At 44.3% G+C, this 23,744-nt stretch overlaps 1 protein-coding gene across 1 annotated transcript in view; it reads left to right on the top strand.

Moving 5' to 3' along the window:
* ERCC5 (ERCC excision repair 5, endonuclease) overlaps nucleotides 1–23,744 on the top strand; it is a 361,049-nt gene that overhangs the window by 150,670 nt on the left and 186,635 nt on the right. The window contains exons 9-10 of the mRNA XM_069637054.1: nucleotides 1,677–2,723; nucleotides 4,502–4,764. Of these exons, the coding sequence (XP_069493155.1) occupies nucleotides 1,677–2,723; nucleotides 4,502–4,764 (1,310 nt within the window). The remainder of the gene's footprint in view (nucleotides 1–1,676; nucleotides 2,724–4,501; nucleotides 4,765–23,744) is intronic.

Here is a 23,744-nt window from a genome sequence, read left to right as displayed (position 1 = left end):
AAAACTACTGGGATACAGGTTTTCTTCTGCAAGGAGGATGTGGAATACCGTGCCTTACCTAAAGGTATCTCATCTCCAGTCCCCAAGGACTCTCTATCAAGGTGATCCTCACTCGCTTATTCACCCGCGGGGTCGGGATCGAGTGGTCTTGCCTTTCTCTTGGTTGTTTGAGGGGTTTTCCCAAGAGGGCTACATGTGAGAACGCCCTCAGATTTCTCACAGTATACAACGTTGGATGTAGCAGCTGATGGACAGCCCCAATCAGTATGTAGTGCAGAGGTTCTTGCAACATGAAAAGTGGAGCTTATTTTATTTTATTTTACAAAAAGCAAACGAGCTGTAAGCATTCTTGAACAAATTATGCCTTAACTAGGTTAGGCATGTCTTGTTTTAGAAGCTTCCTGGACATGGTTTCCTTCATTAAGCACCACTCTTACAACTCAGCCTGACTGCCCATTTATAAGTAAGATAAATCGACTGTCATGGTCCGTGTGGAATAAATTGCATTTTGCAGTTTGCTGAAACGAAGTGTGTCGGTAACATAGAATGTTGATATGGATAGAAATGATGAGCAATGGTAAATTCTTTTATGTTTTGTGAACGTGAAGTAGAGCACTTGCTTCTCGTGCCAGAATGGAAATTCAACTTTTCCCTTCTCTGTCCTTTGTGAGCACAATCGAATATATAAACTTGCAGGGAACAATGCCTGAGAGGCATACCTAATTTTATTTCTAGTGCATCCACACATTTGCTTCGAGGTGTTCTCACGCCATCTGCATATGTTGAGTATACTTGTTTTTCTCTTTTTATAACCATCAGCATCCTGTGTCTGAGATGTGGATTGCGGGTCAGTCCTCCACAGGATTCAGGAGTCTGCTACCCCCTCCTAAAGCCTTTCTCCTTTTACATTCCACTCCTGGATTCTGCTCCCACGGCCAGGAGACTCTTTATCCTGCCATCTGTCCCTCATTCCTGTGCTGCACCGTTTGGGGTGTGGCAGGCGTAGATGAAAACCAGGCCCTCAGCCATGTGGCTGTGGAAACCATAGGTTTGTGCACTGGGGCAAACATAATCAATGCTCCTTGTAGAACCACGATTATTTGTTTGTGTTTCTTATTAACTTAAAGGAGAAGCTCATTCTGTTACCTTGTCTGTCCTCTCCAAGTGTCCACATGATCACACAGCTGTGTTTTGTCTTGTACGTTGACCTTTTTAATTTCACCTCACTTGTAATATTGTAGATTGATTTTTTTTCTCATTTCGTACCTTCTATTTACACCAACACTTGCTTTTTTCTCCTTGATTGCACTTTGCTTTTGTCTACTAATTTGCTATATTTTTCACATCCTTTTAAAAGCGTAGACGAAAACACTCCTATCAATATAATTTATGTTTATTTTGTATTTGTATAAAAGTTAGATTTACACCACGGCAGTGATTTCCTGTTTCAACACAGCTAAACACATTGTCGAAAGACTTGTTGACAATGACTGTAGGGATTGCAAATCAGATCATCGGTGAAGGTGCGGTGCACTGAATCTGTTGGATAATTAAGAGATTGCAATAAGAGAGCACTGGAAAGCAAGAAGTAATACATTACTAAGGGAAAGAGAGGACAAATAATGTCTATGAATATTTAGTCATACAAATTTAATTCTAATGATTTTGTTTTTTAGGATTGCAGTCAAAAAAGGAAGTTAACCAAAAAGACCTGTCTCTGTCATCTTCTTCCACGATTGGCAACGACCCTCCATGCAAAGAAATAACCCATGGCATTAGTACAGGCTCCCAACCACCATCACTTGTTAAGCCAGATACAGAAGAACACACTGCCGATGTTGCCCCCCCTTCTCCGAGAACATTGTTGGCTATTCAGACAGCTATGATGGAAAGCAGCTCAGATGAGGAAACTGTGGGTGAAAATAACATATCGTCTGTTGTCTGCTACAAAACCGAGCCTGTTCATTTGGGCGTACCACATATTGGCAATTCAGAAGGAAACCTCTCCCCCAGAACTTTCCATGCAATTCAACAAGCTCTAACTGAAGAGAATGATGAAACATTTGACGGCGTAGGGGGAACCTTGAGCAATATGTCTAATAAAGACGAGATCAACAGCCCAGGTTCCAATGTGATTTTGATTACCAGTTCAGATGAGGATGATGCAGTCCCTCGCAGCATAGCTGAAGAAAAAATAACACTAACTGTTGGCACCTCAAATTCCACTTCCACAAAAAATATTGAACTGGATCAAAGAAGTTCTGTTATACAGAGGCACATACTGGTAAATGCAGAACAAAATGCAGCCAACGTTCCAGGTGAAATTACTGCTGCATCAGTTGACAGCGAGGTTATAGAAATAAAAGAACAATGCTCTTTGGACCTTAAATGTAGAAAAGATATGGAAATCAAAGAACATTTGGACCTTGAATGTAAGTCTCTTACAGATAAGTCCCACAACAAGCTGACTGGAGCAGAATGCACAGGAAAGGCTGTGTCATTGCCCATACATATCACTTCATTAGACTCTGATGATTTGAAAACTGAATTTCATACCAAATTGTTGGAAAACAATGGTGCGTTGAGCAATGTTCTGCAAACGGATGAAGAATCACTCTTGCCAACGCATGTCGTTTCTGTGATCTCTGGCAGAAACGCAATGGTGGAAGAGGAAGTCAACGATGAAGCGATCCAGAGTAAAGAAAGTGACTCTGAGTCTGATGGTATGTTTGGGGTTTGTAAATAGTAGTTTTATTTATATAGCACGGGTTGGAACCTTCAAATCGCCAAAAGCAAAGGTTTTAGTGCAGACATCATGACCTCGGTCTTGTGTTGGGAATCCTTTATAAAGCCTTATCTCTTTTTTTAATGTTTTATTCTGTCCAAGCCGGTTTCTTTCCCTTTGGTTTCTGCTGCTAGGAGCTTCCAAAACACTGCACAATTAATGCACTATCCAGTAGTTTTCATTTTAATAGATGAAAGGGTGTAGTTTTAAAATTGCATAGCCCTGAAAGAATGAGAGCTTGTTATACACTGCAAGAGACTGGTTGGCATAAAACCAGCATGAAGTGTAGTCCACCGTAAATGAGTGGTATGACATGAGTCTGCTGAAGCATGTTGCCTAGTTACTCAATTTGTCATACATTTATGGCATACATTCTGTATGTTACTGTGTTGTTCCTTATTAGCCCCTTAACCGCCCTTGGAACACACATATACATTCAAATGTAATTGATGTATTTTACTGAGGATTTAGCTAATAGTCCTCATTGTCTCTGCATCATGTTTTGGTAGGTGGCTTCTATCTTCCCATCTCACAGGATTGCTGCTGAGAGGATGAGGTGCTGGACCAAATACAGCCCTGCTTTAAGCAATGGCTTTTGTAATTTGCATTCACTGTGGAGTGATGGATACACTACCACTAGAAGCTTGTGCAACATATCTGTGCCATATGATTCTTCTTGCTGAATACAAACTCTTACTTTGGACCTCCCTTGCTGCACACAGTACAGACCACAGTTTGTTTGTTTATTTATTTGTATTGCGCACCAGACCCGGGGTTATTCGGGCGCGAAGGCAGAAAGAGGGTTGTTCAACTTAGGTTACATGTTACAAATAAACAAGGAATACAGCTGCGGTTACAGTGCTGTAGACGTGGTCTCAAAGGATCATATACATATGTACAATAGGCTTACAAGAATGCTGAGTTGACAGATTAATAGAACAGAGCACATATACAGAATATACATGAGATCCCAAATGGCAGTAGCGCGAGGTTAAACATCATGAACTTTTAGCCATTGGATCAGGTTGGATCTGAATTGCTGGTACGGGAGATCTTCCCTTAAATCAGTTGGGAGGGAGTTCCACAGTTGTGCCGCTTTGACAGCGAAGCTGCTCCCGCCTGATTTGGTGAGTTTATGATGCTCGGCAGTACCGACCTGTACTTTTTGGATATTGCAGATTGTTGGGCACAGAATGAAGAGTTAAGTCAATCAAAGAACATTCTCTTTGTTTCTTTTACTACGTTTGGAAACGATCAACCCCTCTCACTCAAGAGCCTACCCAGGTTATCCAGCCTTATAGTATAACAGAGAGAGAAACCAGTTAAAACAGCATCCCCTTTTCCAAAGAATGGACGTGCAGTACATTATATAGAAATGATGTGCAATATCTGGAAGCTGTTCTACTATTAACATTTTAACAAATCTCCATTTATGCAAGCCACAGTTTCAGTGCTAGGGATCTCAAGTGGTCCTATGTGAGACATGAGTAGCTCTAGAAGTCATTTTATCGTTGCATTTGAGACTTCTAGTCATCCATGCATAATGGGGAAACCAAACAATAGGTAGCAGAATGCCATAAGGAAGGCAGGTTAGGGTGGACCAGCGCTTGCGCCCGACTTGTGACAGTTTGGAGAAGGATCCTGAAACAACACCTTCAGTTGTACTCTTGTGCACAGTCAGCCTCTAGATAAGCAAAGGTATCTTCTTTTTGACAGATGGCTTTATTGAAGTGGACAGTGGCCTCAGCGACAATTCTCTGGACCTCTCTGAACCAGAGAAAGCCTTGAAGACTGCACCTGCAACTATCAGTCGCCCTCCAGGTGAGGCAGCTCCTATATTGGACCAAGATGTATCTGTCAAAGAGATGGACGATACAATCGTGGATGGTGCATCAGACTGGGTTGAACCAATTCAGCCAGAAGCCGAGGCGGCAGAAGACCATGAAGCTGCTGTGAATGAGTGGCATGATATTAGTCTGGTAATGTGACTTGAATTTGTTTACCTAGTCTAGACATATCATCGGTTGGTATAAATGCTGTATATGCTGTTCTTTATTAACCCCTTGTTGCACTTAGCAGGCTTATGTGTTCCAATTAAATAGGCTTACTTTGGCTCTAGGACATATATAATTCCCAGAAACAAAAGGGACAACTAGCATGCACTTTGCCCCTCAACTCCCCAGTGAGCTTGAGGGGAACATTTTAAAAATGTTGCTAGCACAAGGGGCACAAACACCCCAGCAGGGAAAAGGTTGCGTATTTCATTCTTGCTAGACTTCTCTTAATCACTGCACGATTTAAGACTGCCTTGTTTTTTTTATCTGTTGCATTTCAGCAAAGTAAGCATTGCTTTTGTATGAACTGCTGCCTGTAACTATTAAAGTTGTTTGAAAACTTGATTTCCTGAGCCCTATTCAAAGGGCAGTCAGCGCCTTATGTTGCATCCATTATTACTAAGATATGAGAACTATTGCAAAATCACATCTGTTCTGATGCGATTTGAGAAAGTGCAGTAGGGGATTTTTTAAATTCACAGAAATTGCTAGCTATAATCATCTATTTACCTTCAAGTGTAAGCTGTTTGCTTTAAGAACACCAAGAACTTCCACTGTGATGAAGGGTTTGACACACTTAACAATCAGCACAATATTTATACAACTATTCGTGCTGTTTGATTGTTTCATAGCAGTTGGCTGACCACCAATTCAAAGGAAGTTCCCTAAGGTCAGCTTATATTAATAAACACAAGTTAATATATCACTTGTAAATAATGCAAGACAAAGTAATACACTAGAGACACGCTTGCAAAGAGAACCCTCCATAGGACGTGACTAAGGAAATCATGAAAAACATAAATACATTCAACATCATCAGTTTTACAAATATGTTAACATACAGCGTAATCACAAACCATGTAAAATGTATCAAGAAACATGATTAGAAATATACTCCGATAGTACATATACACATACTTAAACTTTTGGTAAAAAAGTACTAGTTAGATTGATTGATATTTTATTTCTATTGCGCTCGTACACAAGTGTTTCAGAGCGTGACAAGGCAAGGGAGGGGAACAGGGGAGAACAAAAACAGCGATCTTACTAGGCCCTGTGACATTGAGAACGCGCAAGTGCATGGGCGAGGGGGAGGGGAAAAGTGCATGAAAGGGGGGAGAGGTGGAAAGTGCGAAGCAGAGGAGAAACAGTGGTAATGCAGCCAGCAATTTGCAACTGCTAGGTTTAAGGCAGCAGACAGGGTAGGTCTGATAAGTGCAGGAAGAAAAAGGGGGGCTGTATGTGTACAGATGCATAAAACTATTCAATGTACTCATTTTTTCCATGGGTTGATGTCCCTTTGCTGGCCTATAGATCAGTGCCTCGCCTTTTGTCACGTCCACAATGTATTACATGGTTTTGCAACATATACATATAAAGTATATTAATTTAAATAGGCTCCACATCTAATATTGAAATTATTTCCATCAATTATAGATGGAATCACTCATTTACCATATCACACATAACTACCAGCTATAAAGGCTAGGTAGGGGATAATCCATTGAATTTAATAATTGCAAAGAAGAAAAGGGTAGAGGGGGAGAGGAAGGAGTGAGCTTGAGCAGTATTCCAGTTTACTGAGCAGAAGAGCAGAGATTAGCATTTTGACCAATTGGTGGTGGGTGATGTTGAGGAGATAGGTTCTCCCTGCTGTCATAGTGGTTCTAATGAACTGCTGGTGTTTAAGGCCACTTTCAGAGTACCCCAAGATAGTGAGCTTTTGGTGAAATAATGAGGATGTCCAATAGGAAGGTGGGATTAACCTCAGAGGCAAAGAGAAATATAGTGTGTTTTAGAAGAGTTCAGGATCAGGCAGCATAATGCCATTCAGGGGCAGATATTTGTTAGGCAGTTGGTGACATTTTGAGAGATGTGAAGGGTGAAGGACGAGAAGGAGAAGATGATCTAGGTGTCCTCAGCAAAGAGCTGGTAGTGAAAGCCAACGGAGCAGATGAGCTTCCCCAGGGAGGCGTTGGAGAGTGTGAGTAGGAGTGTGCCAAGAACAGACGATTGGGACATCCACAGGAGGGGGGGAGTAGGGCAAGAAGTGTTAGAGTTCATTGAAATGGAGATTGAGCGGTCAAAGAGTTAAATCTGATTGTGCTTCCAAAGGATTTGAAGGAGTGAAGGCTGCAGAGATATTTAGTAGCAATATAATGGAAAAGCAGTAGAAGTGGAGCGTTGCAGTTAGAAAGTTGGAGATGCAGCTCAGTGATGTGTCGATGGAGTGTTTACTCCTAGATCCAGATTGTAGGGGGGCACAAAGAGAGTGTACTCCAAGTAGCTGGCCCTGCGATAGAAGATGACTTGCTCAAGGATTTTGGGGTGATGAGTCAGAAGAAGAGAGACGGCTCTGTAGAAGAAGCAGTTGTTGGCATCAGCAGTGGATGTCTTAAGAATGGGAATGGTGGTGGTAGGGAGAGAGAGATTGAAGAAGGAGGAAAGGTGTGATGAGGTGATATGTAAAAGTTATTTGGTTGTTTGTGGTGCAATGCGGTCAATGGGCATACAGGAACGGTTGGCGGAGGAGATGATTTGTAGGAGTTCAGTAGGAGACGTGGCAGGGAAGTGAGATAGAGAATGGGAGCGTGTGTTGGGAGATGGAGAGAAAGAGGCAAGAGGTGGGAGGGAAAGAAAGGTTATGTTATCATGTATTTGAGATTTTGGATGGGAAGTAGGAGGCAGGGTAGCCAGGAGTGTCGCAGCAAGCTTGCCAGGGTGGGAATGGAGAGAGGAAATTAGGTCAGTGTTGTAGGATGTTTTGACAGAAACATGGGCAAAACCAAAAGTTGATGGCCGGAAGGTTTTGAATCCATCATAACCATGGGCTCAGCTCTGGGCAACCCTCCAGACCATTGTTTTTCAATCCCAAGCCATTACAGAAGGGGAAGACCATGTGCAGATCAGCACGCCAAAAGGATCAGTCCGAACTGCTAGGTCACATCCCTTCAGCACGAGACCACAAGCATCACCAGACATGTTTCGGTCTTGTTGGGCGTCATCAACGAGGAATAGCTTGGGTATCTAGGCCCAGGAGGCTTGGCACCCACATCTGGGCATACGTGTCCTACTCTGCGTGTCTAAAGCAAAACCAAACATTGATAGCTGGAAGATTATGAATAAATCACTGATTCGGCCAATGAGGCCGAAACATGTCTGGGAATGCTTGTGGTCTCATGCAGAAGGGATCTGACCAAGCAGTTTGGGCTGGGCTGCCCCTTTTGGGGTGGGACCAATCCTGATTTGTATTTCGCCATCCCCTTTTGTAATGTCTTGACAAGCTGAGAACGATGGTCTGAAGGGTTGCCCAGAGCAATGCCAGAGGTTAGAATTAATTCTATACGTTCCAGTCATCATCTCTTGTGTTTTGCTATTTGTAGGCAGTAAGGAAAGTGGGAGAGGTATCTTTGAGCCACCTGCCCAGATGCAGGCACATGGATGTCCTTAGCTGTTGAATGGCTTGTCCATGGTGAAGGGGGGAGAGGGGTAAAAAAGAGCATGCGGGTATTGATAGTAAAATGAGGTGGCTACATAGGCAAGGCTTTGGAGTCGGAGGATTTGCCTTGGTCTAGGTAAGGAACCATGGAGGCAAGTTTGACATTTATTTCTCTAAGTGATAGTCGTGGGAGGGATGTGTGTGAGTTGGGCGGGTACCGAGATGGCAAAGTAAATGATTCAAGGGAGACAGATCAACAGAGAGGTCAGAGCAGTGGTGGGTTGAGGATAGGTGGGTATCGAGGCTCACAAGGGAGTGATGAGAGAGTAGAGTGAAGTTGTAGTTGTTGATCCTTGGATATGATGGGGAGGTTGACGTTGAACATCATGACCAGGGGGACGTTGGCTGGGAAGCACTCTTGAAGTAGAGATTGGGATGCCAGGTGGGTGATGAATGAGAAGATGAGTGGGTGGGAGCAAGGAGTTGGGCCACTCTCTGTTCAGAGGAGGAGTGGTTTAAGTCAAACTGGGCAGATGGCATCGTCTTGATAATTATGGCACCGACATCACTACCTTTTTTGGAAAGTAGAGGGTTGTGGGAAAGGTAGCAACGTCTGGATGTATTTCAGTAAGGGTTGCTGTGTCACTTGGATAGATCAGGTTTCAGTGATGGTGATTACAGAGATTTTAGATTGGTGGGAGTTGAAGTGGTCAGAATGAAAGATGTTTGATTGCTGATGGAATGAGCCCTCCACATCCCCGGGGGGAGGTCAGTAGGAAGTGAATGAGGTGAGGGTTGAGAATTGGTTAAGGGATTATGAACAGTAATTAACAGTTTAGAGTGGTTAGTGGGTCTATAAGCTTCGTGGCTAGGTTGCCTTTAGAAGGGGTATAGAGGATAGGAATGGGGAGAACGAGCTAGGATGGGGTTTGAGGACAGTGCTGGGGGGGTTTGCAGAGAGGAGTAGCAAGAAGTGTACATGTCTGGTGTTGCTTATGGTACTTTCTTTCAGAAGAGAATAGTCTAGCATTTCGGTGCTGGCATGCCCTTGTGGGTGTGGCCAGATGATATGCAAATGGTTATTTCTACTTTGTTCATGGTGCAGTGAGTTAAAACGGGTTGTAGAACCTCCAGGTGCAATACATCCAATAGAACAGGTTATTTGAGCCATATTCATTCTCAGTGGTGGGGCTCCCAGACTGCTGTAAAGAAATCTAGAACATTGTCTGAACCATATAATCCTAATTAATAAACACAATTGGTCAGGAATAACAATAGACCAAAAACATGTTTAAAACCTTACCTAAACCATCTTTCCTCATGCACTGCAAACAATCTGAAGAAATTAAATCAGACTGCATTTTAAGCAAGTTCCATATCGACCAATCCAATGAAAATGCCCTCTATGTGTATTCTGTTTCAGAAAGACAATGGACCTTATTACGAGTCCGGCGGCAGCCGTGCCGGAAAAACAGGCAGGCTGCCGCCGGACTCGTAGTGAATTACCGCCTCCATGATTGCCGGAATCACCGGGGCATTACAACCCTGGTGACCCGGTAATTCTGGAGGCGGAATTCCGTTAATCCCCATTCCCATGGAGTGCCATAGGACTCCAAGGGGATGGGGACAATGGAAACACTGGCACCGTAAATAACGGTGCTGGTGTTTCCATTTCAGAACTGTTAATCAGCGGGTCCGGAGACAACGGTGGCGGCGGGTTTACCGCCACTGTTGTTTCCGGACCGGCAAGGTCATAATGAGGCCCAATGTATTACTGCATTTCAAGCCGCGAGTCTAGTCTAGGCTCCGATTGAGTGGATATGCTCCCCAAACAAGAGATTAAAAGAGATTTAAACAATTAACATAAATGCTTAGATTGCAGTGCTTCTCTATACGCGATGATCATCTGTAGGCATCTTTCAATTTCCGCAGGCTCTTTCAAAGAGAACATGGATGACACATGTATCACACATGTACACGCACATCATCACAGTCTTACATGTGCAACATCATATTTGTGTCGCGTCTCAAATAATATCTAGGGCCTCATCACGAGTCTGGCGATAACCCTTAAATGCGGCGGTAGCGCTATTACCGCTGCATTTAAGGGTCTGCCAGATCATGGCTTTGGCGGATTTCCCCCCAGCTGGGAGCTGGGGGGAAATCCGTGGCAAAATTGCCGATTTTCGGCACGATTACCGCCGGCGGGAAATCCGTCGGCGGTAATAGCACAGATTTTCCCCATTGGGCCCAATGGGGAATGAGGAATTCCCGAATGGGCCCAATGGGAAATGGCCAATAACCCTTCTGCCAAACCCGTGATCCGGCGCTAATAGCGCGGGGGGGGTTGGCGGTAGGGCTATTACCGCCCAACTCGTGATCAGGCCCCTAGTTTGTGTGTGCCAGCTGCCCCTCAAGGAGCACATTGATAACCCTTGTCCGCACTGTATATGTGTGTCAGAATGTTGATGTTAATGCTAGAACAACAAGGCCTTCAATTCAGCAGTCTATTGTTGGCCCTCAACTACTAAATTCAAACAATGTAGTCCATGAAATTTAAAAAAAAAACAGAAGAAATGCCTGTGTGTTATTGCTGGTATTACACTTAAAAGGTAAGGTTCGGCAGAAGTATATGCATTAGGGTAAGTATAAATGAGGGGAGCCCCGTAGTCTCAAAAAGATAACTGAGCAGTCTCCAAGTAACGATTCAAAATGCATATTGGATCAAAGCCTTCATGATGACACAGGCCATTGTATAGTTTCAAATTCAATGTTTTTGCACTTTGTGTAATCTGGCCAATGTCTAAATGGAATTCCACAAAAGAATGGATACCATCAGCGCCACAGTGCGGCTCCCTGTGCACTACTGTTTCCATCCGTACCCTGGTTGCTGGCCATGCCCCCTCAGTGAGCCGCCCACCACCCCAGGATGTTAAAAAACCGAGCCTAGGGTGAAGTCAGGGCTATGTATGCACGGTCAGCCACAGACGGTGTGCTGTGGGGCCATGCAGGCTCTGGTCTTTCCCTCCTAACTGGAGTGCTGTCTGTCTACATCTGACAGAGCAAAGTACTTTGCTGCTGATACCATCAGTGGCGTGCCACGGCTCTGAGTGGACTACTGGTTCCATCCATCCTTGGTTGTGGGCCACACCCAACTGACCCGCCCACTGCACCCGGAAGTTAAAACACCTGGCCCGGGGCGAAGCCCTGGCTAAGCCTGCACTGTCAACCACTGTCCGCAGCTTGTAGCATCTGTACTCTGCTCCCACTATGTTGTTCTTCGCTTCTCTGCATCTCTGGGTCTCATAACCTTTTCTCCCCCTACTGGCCTTACATCTTACGGATTTCCGCCTCTGCATATGCCCCCCTCTCGCTGTCATCAGGGCTACTTGCTTTTTGTACGATTATTGGCATATTTATAACCACTCAACAGTTTATTTCTGTTTCCTTTCACTTCCACACTCTCATGCCAACCATTAATGTTGCTCTTTGGAACTCTTGTTCCCTCAACAACAAAGCTTTCTCTGTTCTAGACCGTTTCTCTCGTTTTCATTTCCACTTTCTCTGTTTTACAGAATCCTAGCTGTATCCATCCAATACTGCGATACCTGCCACGCTCTGCTCAGTCATTCTTTTCCCACACACCCTAGATTCTCTGGACATGGTGGCAGTGTTGGTATTCTGTCTACTGTAGCCCCTGCCCCCCCCAGTTGGACGGTCCCAGTTTCTCATATCACATGGATCTTTCTCTTGCTCCCCTCTTACTTTCATTATCATTTATTGTCACCCCGGCCACGTCTCCACTTTTTGTAATTACCTTGATCTTCCCCTCTACTCTCCTGCCCTCAACTACACCTCTCTTTTTTTGGTCGACTTCAATCTCTATCTTTCCTCTATTCATGCCACTGTCCCGCTCCTTTCTATTCTTCAGTTCTATTCACTTCTACAAATTCCTACTCCACCTCCGCACACATCACGATCCCCTATTGACCTATTTTCCACTATCCCTATTTCTGCTCCTGTCACTGCTTCCCCAATCTATTGCTCTGATCACTCTCTTCGTTCGTTCTCATTTTCTCTCTCCTTCCCCTCTTCCGTTTCAGTCCTAATCTACTTTTCATCACTGAGATCTTCGACTTATTGATCTTTACGATTTTTATTCAGCTGTCATTTCAACTCTTCCTTCCATTTGTATGTTTTCTTCTCTCTCTGATGATTCTGCCTCTTCCCTTCTGTATGATGCTCTGTCTGATTCTCTTGATCTTCTCTATCCTTCAGTTGCTTTTACTCCATCTCATAGGCCATCTCAGCCTTGGATGTCACCATCTCTCCGGTCCATTCGCCGCTCTCTGCGTCTGGTTGAGTGGCGCTGGCCCAAGTTAGGGACAGCAACTGACTTATCTCTTCTGTCTTCTCTCCACTCCACTTATGACCCTCTGCTTCTCTCTGCTAAGCAACAATATGTCCCTTCTCTCTTCTCACTTGCTTCTCATCCTCGTCTTTTTCAGAACTTGAACCGCATCCTTCCCCTCTTCCCCCTGACCCGCCTTCATCTTCTCTCTTCTCTGCATCTGACTTTGCTAATTAGTTAACCTCTAAAATCTCTCTACTTGTTCTTCTATTCCCTCCTCTTCTTCTGCTCCTTCCTCGCCCTGAGCTATTCTAGTCCTCCTCCTCTGTGATGTCTACATTCCACCATCTCTCGGATGGTGATATTTCTTCCGCCCTAGCTAGGCCTCATCCTACTTCTTCCTCAGATTATTATTTTCCTTCTCCTCTAATCCTTCCGGTTTACTCGACACTTCTGTCCTATCTCACTTTCCTCTTCTATTGTTCCTCCTCATTTCAAGCATGCTTCAATCCTCCCTATTTTGGAAAAACCTCCTCTCAATCCCTCCTCGCCTTCCAACTTTCGCCCTATTTCTCTTCTTCCTTTTCTCTCTAAGCTTCTAGAGCACATTGTTTACTCCCAAGTTTCCTCCTTTATTAATTTACACTCTTTTCTACCTCCTTTTCACTATGGCTTTAGGCCTTGTCACTCTACAGAAACTGCTCTTCTGTCTGTCTCTAGCAGTCTTCTCATCATTTGAAACTCTCTCCTCTCCTCGTTCTTCTTGATCTCTCAGACGCATTCGATATGGTGTCGATCACACGATTCTTTTCTCTTCTATTACTGAACTGGGTTTCTGTGATTCTGTTCTCAACTGGTTTCATTCTTCTCTGTTCGCTTGGTTGGTCACTCTTCCCTCACTTTCCCCCTCTTACACAGTGTTCCTCAAGGCTCAGGTATTGGCCCTCTTGTTTTTTCTCTTTACATTTCCCCTCTTTACCTCTATTATCTCGTCATTTGGCTTTTCTTACCTGTGGTTGAGGCACAAATCTTTTAATCTTCCCCTCTTTTACAGATTCTTTCCACTCTTCCTTGTCTAGCTGTCTCCTCGCTATTCAATCCGGGATGTCCTCTCTCTATCCCCACCTAAATCCCTCAAAAACTGAAGTTCTCTTCCTCCCTGTTTCAGCTAAACCCTCCTTCTCCCCCTCACTCTCATTTCCCCTCCTCCCTCTCTATTTCTCTCTGTGCCCGTGTTCCTGGCGTCATCCTCGATTCGTCATTATCCCTTTCTCCCCATACTTCCTTTATCTCTTGCTCCTGCTTTCAACTATTCACTAGTCAAAAAGCTTGTCAGTTCCTTGCTTTTCCTTCCACTAAACTCCTTATCTCTTCATTAGTTTTCTGCCAACTGTTCTGTTGTTCCTCTCTCCTCTTTGTCTTGCCCACATCTCATCTTTCCACCCTTTGTTCTATGTACCATTCGTCAATTCAGGTACTTTGCACACTTTCTCCCCGTGACTCTATCACTTCTGCTATGCACTCTCTGCACTGGCTTTCTTTTGAAAATCGCGTACTTTTCAACTTCCTCTGTATTGGTTTTAATTTTCCCTATGGCCCTGCTCCTTCATATCTCGCTTCCTTAATCTCTTTCTACTCACGAAGCCTGGCCACTTCGCTCTCAATCCCTCTTTCTTTTAGCTGGTCCCTGTGCTTCATGTGCCTCACCCCACTTTTGTTCATTTGCTCTCCTCGCTCTAAAGACTTGGAACTCTCTTCCTCTCTCTTTACATTTCATATCATTCTTTCCCCTCTAAGTCTCACATAAAACCCCACTTTCTCTCTCATTGATCTGAAGTCAATACAATTACAAAAAATTCTAATCAGTTTTCACCATATTAATAATGATCCAATTCAGGTGATTTTGTTTGTATTTTGGTATTTAATAAAGTGAGTGACAAAAGTTGCTTGTACAGTCCTAGTGTGAATCTTGGACTGATACTATGCAGGCTGAAAACGATTGTGTTGCCATTCCAATATACATTTTGTAACATGGACACCAGATAGCATATGCCATATTTTTTATTTGCAATTGATTTGGTTACGCAATGGTCACTTGAATGTCGCATAGTTTACTTTCTGGTTAGGAGACGAGCACAACACAGTGCACAAGGATGTTGTCCAACCACACGAGTCACATTTAGATTAAGAAATTATGTAATAGTGTTAATTTTCTGAATATATTCGAAAACCTCTATGTACCAATGTGTTTCAAGTGTCTCCCTCTTTTTAGTGCAAAGACTGGTCTAGTTAGTTGGGTTAGTCAGTATAATAAGATTCACGTTTTTCATTGTCAGTTGTTTCAATGTTGATATATAATGTGAAAAGGTAGCGACATATTCAACTGCATCTGGTTTAGACCTCTTTCTTTGGGAGGAATAGAGTATCCCTGTTGGTAACCTCAGCTCTTTTTTCTGCTTGTTGCAGTAACCGTCTGGGGAAACCACGATTCTGCATACGTTGAATCCATACATTAGATTACATTGTATGTTCTCCTTTCAAAGTACAATTTCTACACAGTTTCAGAGATGCACTGTATGGGAGGTAATCCTGATGATTTTTGTAATGTTGGGTTCAATACAATATAATTTGGTTTCTGATAAAAAGTGGTATAGAGTTTTCTTTCAGTGTGTTTAATTATCACATACACAAATATTACCTCATCTATCCTCTGATGTCCAGATAATACAAGAAGAGGATTTAGCCATCTTCCAAACTCATTCTGTGCTATTTGGTCTCCTTGCCTGATAACGTATTTCACTTAACTGGGGCTTGGATGAATTACAGAGCTAAGCTGCGCTCAGCAAGTCATGTTACCTTGAGCCGTCCATTCTGTAGTCCTTCCACAAAGGGTTAGGTTCAACCTCTTTTCTCTGGTAACATGCAGGAGAATTTGGAGTTATTTTCTATTTATCAAAACCAAGTTCTGAATAGTCTACTTGAGTGTGGGTTTTTGTGGATACCAGGGCGCAGAGTTCCAAGCAAATAACAAAGTGTGTTAGCAAAGTAATTTTTAGTGAATGTGCTTGGACCTCTGGCATCTGGACACTCTTCAAACACCAACAACCTAGGGGTAGAAGTGTGCTGACAGATTTAGTCATGTTTTTCTTCCCTCTATATAGAATCCCTTGTGACTGTACTCAGCATTTCATTTACGATGAAAGAGCTTTTTTGAATTGTAAGTGTGGGGCACAGACAAATACGTTGTTGAATATCATGCATTGTAAGGTCCTGGCAAACAATTTCAGAGACTGTTCTCAACATCATTGAAAGACAGCCTTTCAGGGCTTCATAATCCAGTGAGGCAGGCAATGTTAGCCAATGCATTTCGGATTCAGCAGTCCATCATCAGGGCAGACATCTGTGTTAATGACAAATTGTATGTATACAGCGGTTATGTACTGTAGACAGACCAGCCTGCAATTTCAAACTGATTGTGTGATAAAGTGTTACTACCAGGAGAGCTTGTGCTGAACCAATGTGTACCAGAGAGTCAGTAAACACTGCGACGAATTAGAGGATGTCGTCCCTTCTCCCCTAGGGGGAGACGTTTCCCATAGGTCCAGGGGGGTGCATCCACAGTACAATAGTCCTTCTGGGGTTGGTGCACCGAGGGAGGATCACATGGGGGAGGAAGCCCCTTATGGGATAGGGGACAACCACTCTCGGAGAATGCGGTTTACCCTCACGTCACTACATCTAAATCCTTCGCGAATGTTAGTACCTCCTTCCCCCTCTTTTAATTGGACAATATTTTCTATTGTCAAGTTAGTCAACCTAATATACTTGATAAGACTAAAACAGCAGAAAATGCAAAGTATACTACATGTCAAGAAGAGGACGAGGAGTCCAAGGATCACTCTGGAGCAGCAGAGTGAGTGTTCTAGAGTCTCACAGTGTCTGATTGGCCCAAAGCAATTCGCCCATCTAGTGCTGGAGTTCAAAGACATCTCAACTGAGTCGCAGATGGAGCTGTCCTCCGAGTAGGAAATCTGTCAGCCATGCACCGGCCCAGCAGACGAGAACCAGAATGGAAGCCGTGAGGGGAGGATAGGGAGAACCCGACTGTGGTCCAGGGCAGAAGGACTGCTTGGGCTATTGCCGAGTCCAACCTCCGGACATCCCAGGTACTAGCAAAGCATATGAGAGGGAGGATGCGCAGCCAGGGAGAACCAGATGTTTGCAGAGGCGCTGCAGACCTCGTCCATTCCCTGAACGCTAGCAGAGCCTCGACAAAGGAAGCTGCTGCTTGGGAAACACTGGTACCTGCACAAAAGAGACATACAGGTACATGGGTTACCCGAGAAGTGCTGGAGGTCAGGGGAAGCAAGTGGGTAAAGGCAGAATCTGGAATAAGAGGGTCTGGGACCCTGGGAAGGAAATGCGAGTCTGGGACCCGCAGCCTTACGAGAAACAAAGAATAAGAGGGTTTTGGCCCCTAACTAAAAAAGGAGCAAACCCGGAAGAGTTATATGCTTGGCTAGGGAGCAGCCAAGTGGATACACAGTCTGGGACCCGCACCCATATGAGAGGCAAAAACTCTCACCCCAAGTCCATGAGTGGACAATTGCTTGTCAGGAGACAAAACCAAATGGTTCTGAACATTGCGGGTCTGCGACCCAAACCCAAGTCCCATAAGGGGACAATTTCTTGGCAGGAGAGGAAACAAAGCCGCTTTGAACATTACAAGTCTGGGAACCGCACCCAAGTCCATAAGAGGACACTTGCTTTTCAGGAGAGTAAACCAAGCCGTTCTGAATATTGCGAATCTGGAACATGCACACAAAGTGAGAGAAGAATAATTGATCAAAAAGATGCCAAGATGGTGGGATAAAGCAGTTTGGATTCAAGAAACCTGCTCTTGTGAACGTTCCAGTGACATTTGCATAAGACAATACAGTCCTGACAGTCCCAAAAGAAAGGAAAGTAGAAAAAGAAGGAAGCTAGTGGAAAGAATCACAACCCTAGTTCTACATTTGTGAACATTTTGTTATTGCATCAGTTTTTGGTTACCCGAGAGACTGGGAACTTTTCTTTTGGTTGAAACCACAACGAACACTTTAATTAGTGTTGGGGACAGAAGTAGGCTTTTTGTACATGACCTGGATAGACTTTTTAGTTTTGTACATTCTGGCAATTTCCTTCGTTTTCTTTGAGGCAGGGAAACCCTTCTTAGTTTTAGGGGCAGAGAGGTCAACATGCCACCATTGTGTCCAAGGCTTACTTCTGCACCCTTACAACACTTAAGGAATCAGTATATAGTGACACCTTAATCACTCTGCAGTAGACCACAGCAGTACACGTCTATGCAGTATGCCGGACCTCTGCCAGTCAAATAAAACATTTTCTAAGAGTCCCACATAAAGGTGATTCTTGGACAGATCTTGGTATGCATAACCGAGGAGGATTGGCTCTTTCTTTATCATCAACATTTAGATGAGTACTTGCACGTATCCGTGCAAACGTTTTACAGTCAGATCTCTGAATGGGTGACCTGAGGATGGTGGGAGCTATGAGGGGAGTTTGTCCACTCCCAGTAAGAGGTTATTCCTGAGCTCAGTCACTAGGCATTTTCTAAATTTATTGCTGTGGAATGGTGCTGATCTGCCCATCTAGATCACTGTCTACTGAAATAACCATTGTCTCTGTGAGTGGTGGATGTTCATCAGGTGCCTCCTAAATCTTGTCCCTTTTTACTTCATGTACTTGGGGTGTCCATCCTAGGAGGCAGGACTGGAGCCCATTTTCCACAGCAAAACTAAATCCTTTTATTTCAAGCAGAGCTAGAAAGTGTATGCGCAGATTCATTGTGATGGGGCGGGGGGGTTGGAGGCGCAACAAATTGCCACGCTGACTTGAATGGCAAGTCCAAGGGCGTTTATTGCGTCTTTATTTGTATTTTATTTGTGATTTATATAGCGCTTACAATCAGTTTGGGCCAGGGATTCTCGGGTAGTTCTCAGGGCTAAGCAGGATCTTAGGGAATTGGCACAAGGGCTGCCCCTGGCTCTCTCGACTAACCAGGCCTTTCCCACCTCCCTAGCCTAAGCATCCGCAAGATAATGTATGCTACCACCATGTGACCCCTACTGCCTGTTCTTCTTCCTGGTGATAATGGTGTTTTCTCTAATACTGTGTCTACCTGACTCCCTATGGGTATTCTTATCCTCCCTGACCTATCCTGCTTAGTAGTCTTAGGAGGTTAGGGATGGTACCTTCTTTCACCTAGTATCACTCTTCTGTCTCTCACGCCCGTTCTCTCCTGATCTGTTTCTACACTGGTCTCAACTGATGTTCCCCTCCCACCACACTACTGTCTCTCCAGTCTCTCACCCCACCCTTCCACTTTCACCCTTTGATCTTCTTTTCTTACTCCTGTTTTTACTATAGATCTTAACTCCAACTACCCTTCTACATCCATTATCTTCTCTTCCCTCCTTCCTGCCACTCTAATCCCTTGCCTCTTGCTATTCCTCTGTTATAACCTTCCTCTTCTACCTCTACTCCTATTCTCCCACTCCTTGTCTCTCTTCCTACTCTCCCTCTGCTACTGTCCTTGCTCTGTTAACACTGTCCTTCTATGAATCACTTACATTCCTTGAAGGGGGTGTCCATGGGAAGAGTCAGAGAGGGCTGATAAGTGCTGGTAAGTCCCACTCCTTTTTCCAATATGGGCCATGTATTGGTCCCTTTGGGCAATTTTTCTTTAAGGCCTCTCCAGAGACCTTTTATTAAAAATATTATTGGTAGCATAGTGGATTCTAATATGGCCTTCATTAGGTTTATTATTTAATAAACAGAATCCCTGCTGATGTAGTGGTACTGCACTAGGCCTTTGGGGGAAGGCCTTTGTTAATAGTAATTGTCTCCGTTGCTTTAGTGGCGTTTTCCTCGTGCACAGGCTCCAGCAGACCCTGTCTGCAGGAGCCGCTCTCAAGCGGGTGCTGGTCTGGTTTTCTCTTTGCGTCACCAGCTGGTACCGCGCAAGCCGCTGCTGCATCCTGCGACATTGTCTGCTGCTCCTCAGGTGGACGGTGTAGTGCTGGCCGCCTACATCCCGCGGTGTCTTCCTCGTTGTGGCATGGCTCCACAAAGCCTTGCTGCAGGCACCTTCAGGTTTCCGGTCTACTGCTCTCACTTCCAAACCCTCTGCGGTGGGGACACTGCCATCCGTGCAGATAAGGAGGAGACGGCCTGCCCACACTCCTAGGGACACCGTGGGGCGGTTGGGGTGGGCCTCCCTCCTCTGATGGGGCCTATCACACCATGTTTGCCCAGTCACACACTGCACTCCATCCTTGAACCCTAGGGATGAATTCTGAGAGGCGGGACCCCAAGATTGGATAAAGGATTAATTAATGTGCTCTCACCAAGGCTTGTTAAGACTTTCATATTGGCCTTTATGAAAGTAGATACTTCTGGGAAAGTAGTCCACAACTTTTATCTGTTATAAGAATGTAACACTTCTATGCAAATGCTTCATCCTGGTTTGGACAGAGGGGCATATGCGATAGAGGACGTTTTTTTGCCATGACAACCATATTTTCCAAAATTAAAATAAAGACTGACAGTCTGTGGACTAGCGTGTTATCTTGTGTTTTTGCAGGATGTTATCAGGATTTATAGCGCACACTATCACCCAGAGGCATCATGGCGCTAGGATATAACATCGGTACGACAAGAACAAAAGATTAGAACAGACATTGGCACTCAAGATGATTAGAGATTGTCCTAAGTGAAGGAAGCAGAGCATTCAAAAGTTAGGCTGCTGCCACAGAGAAGGCAAGGTCACCCACCCTGGCTAACCGAAAGGAGGGGACAGATAGTAAGCAGGCAGATAAAGACCGAAGAGAGCGACTAGGAAGATAGTGCACACATTTGTCCTGTAGATGACTTGACTCCCAGGCCATAAAAGGCGTGATGCACCAGCAAAGAGATTTAAATTCAATACGCTTCGCCACCGGAAGCCAGTGGAGGGCACGAAGTACCGGCGTGAGATCATTTCCATAGGGAACATTCCTAGCCACCCGAGCAGCGAGATTCTGCAGCAGTTGTAGACGATGGATCAGGCCCTTGGGTTGCGCGAGGTATAGAGCATTGCAATAGTAAATGCAACTCAGCACAAGGGCCGCGACAATTAGGGGGAGGCGGGGGAGATGTGAAAAGGAAGCATATGAAGAACTTTCCCAAGAATCTGAAGATGGTGATGTCTGGCTCTACAGACAGCAGCTACCCGGGCATCCATGAAGAGTGTTGATGAAAAAATAACACCCAAGCATTGGCTAAGGTGCAATGACACCTCGGCATGTTCAAGATCAAGGCGGAAAAGATCTGGGTGTCATCGGCATAGGTGTAGAAGCGGAGGCCGAAGGAATGTAGGAGTTTCGCCAAAGGCTGCATATAGATGTTAAACAGCAATGGCAACAAGGCGGAGCCCTAGAGGACATCACAGAAAATAGAACAGAGTGCTGACAAAAAAGGAGGAAGATAACATGTCTGGCTACGATCTGCAAGGAATGAGGTAAATCAGGTGAGAACCGGCTCCATCATGCCAATCTTGGCCATACGTGAGATCAGAGTAAGGGTGGTCGACAGTATCGAAAGCTGCTGAGAGGTCTAATAAGATCAGAGCACCCACCCCACACTTCTCTACCAGCCTGATCAGATCATACTGGACGTGTAGGCCTGCTAGATCGAGTATGTAGACGGAATACAGTGGTGTGGATTTTCCATCATAGGAAAAAGCATTGATTAGGTAATAATAATTGTGCGTTTGACACAATTGTCATTATCCCAATATTGCAGTGGTTGCCATCCTTCTTGTCGAATAAGAACGTTGGTTGGATACTCGAGGGAAAATGGGCATAATGTCTTCTAATTCCTCTACGGTATGGTGCCAGCTGGAAAATATTCCACAGTAATGCCACGAGTCACCCTGTGTTGGTAGTTGGGACTTTAGACTCTTACAACCGCAGGGGTGGAAAGGCATATACCTTTCAATGATGCAGGCCTGTCCTCCAGTCGGGCAGATGGGTTGCTGTTTTTTATAAACTAACTGAGCATTTAATAAGAGGGTAGGGTGGTGGTGGCAAAGTAGTCTGCTAATTATTTTACTTTTTTGTATTTTTTTATCTGCAAAGGACTGTATTCTGTTTGATAAAACCTAACTCATTCTCTGTCAGTACATAGATCTGATTTAGCCCACAGAAAATTCAATACTTGATGTATGGCATTTGAGTCAGTAATCGGACGATGAGGATTCAATTTAAACTTTCCACTAATAAAACACACATACTATGACAGTGTTGCACAGAGGGACACATACTCTCTTATATTGAAACACATATAGATATGCAGAAAGACGAGTTAATTGATCTCCCTACACAAACCTAAATGTTACCCTGATATTTAGCCGAAAGTTTTCTTACTCCACACAGTATTTCTTCAATCCAAACCTTGCAATGGAAGGTCCAAGTTATGGTAGCATTACAATCTCAAATGAGGACATATTGAGCAATAGCATAGTCACACAATGCTTTTTGTGCCTGCAAAGACTTTACTTTAATTCAACCTTACTGGTGATTCCAAACAAGTCAGAAACATTTGGTTGGGGTGGTGGTTGTTGTTGCTGCTGCCGCTGTCCTGTAGATGTGGCTACTTTGCTAGGCACGAGTTGCCTTTGTTGATAGGACCAGACTGATGTGCAACTGGATGTTTCTACTACTCTGGCATAGACACCGGAAGGGCGATTTGAGAAAGAACCTTCCCCCAGAAAAAGCTATTGGGCTTGGTTTTCTCTCAGTAGAGGAGTTTTTGCATTGTTGTTGCCGACAGAAACGTGAAGAGGCAGCACCGTTATTGACATGTCCGCACGCATAGCGACGTGAGATGAAACGTAATGACCTTCATGAACAATGGAAGGCACGCGCACTGCGAGATTCAGTCGGGTGTCGGCATAGTAGACATGGACATGACACAGTGTCGCATGCTTACTTACACAAATGACTGGGGTACAGTGACAAGTACATGCGCTCATAAACACACACACATATGCACACAGGCAAACTGGTTTGGGGTAACTTTAACCACCAACATTTCAGGTGCTACAAGGTTCCGTGAACGTTCAGACCTTTCTGACGATTCATCTGGAACAATTTGGGGTTTACCCATGGATCACAAGTGAGTGCCCTGCAAGGGCGGGTCGGCCTCAGCCATCTACCAAAGGGTTCAATAGAATGCCCCACAGCGCAGTGGGCATGTTCAACTTTTTTCTGTTTGGAAAGAGAAAACACGTGTTTACACTTCTTGGGGTCCGTCCTTTGTGGGTGTCAAGGAAGTTAAGAGAGTGATGAGCAGAAAGGAGGCAGGAGTGCTTTGTGACTGATGTGGGTGGCTTGTTTGTACCCCTGAAAGTGATATGCCAATATGTGCGGGTGACCAAGGCTTTGAATTGTAAATAGCAAATATTGGCAAGTCACTTGGTGGGTGTTTGCCCGGGCATAATAGGCATTTACATACAGTGACATGCACATTGACAACCGCACACCTAGGATTAAAGGCCAACGCACACAGTGACAGGAGCAAAAAGTTCAGATTACAGTCCACTGCAACTTTGCGCACAATCCTCAGAATAGGAACTATCATCAATACAAAAAAGCAACGTTACATTTCCTAAATAATCACATTTTAGAGCTATACATAGCCTCACGATGGATTGCTCCTGCTTCTAAGCACTGTAATAATGGGTGCTAGTTTAATGGTACTCATTGTGTGATCCTTGAAAAGCTAAACACCTGACTTGGTTTTGCTAGCCTTTGAAACTGTGGCTGAGCATTAATCGTTGCATGAATGTGAAGCCCTAAAAGCATGGTTGCCCATTACAGAGAATACTTGAAAAGTCCCTTGTTGATGCATCATAGTTGATCTACAAAATGAAGGCACACCATTAAAAGTATCCATGACTTGATGTACTGGCTGTGTAAAAGCTACTCCTTTTTATTTTCTTGCCCGCAGGTTTTTGTTAATATAATTTTCCAAGGAACTGCTGGGGCATGCTTTCACATACTCTGCGCTTGG

Source organism: Ambystoma mexicanum, chromosome 7p (genome assembly GCF_040938575.1).
Source record: "Ambystoma mexicanum isolate Mex_15411 chromosome 7p, UKY_AmexF1_1, whole genome shotgun sequence".
Lineage (NCBI taxonomy): Eukaryota > Metazoa > Chordata > Amphibia > Caudata > Ambystomatidae > Ambystoma > Ambystoma mexicanum.
The sequence above is the reverse complement of the archived record's forward strand: the minus strand, read 5'-3'. Positions and strand labels throughout refer to the sequence as shown.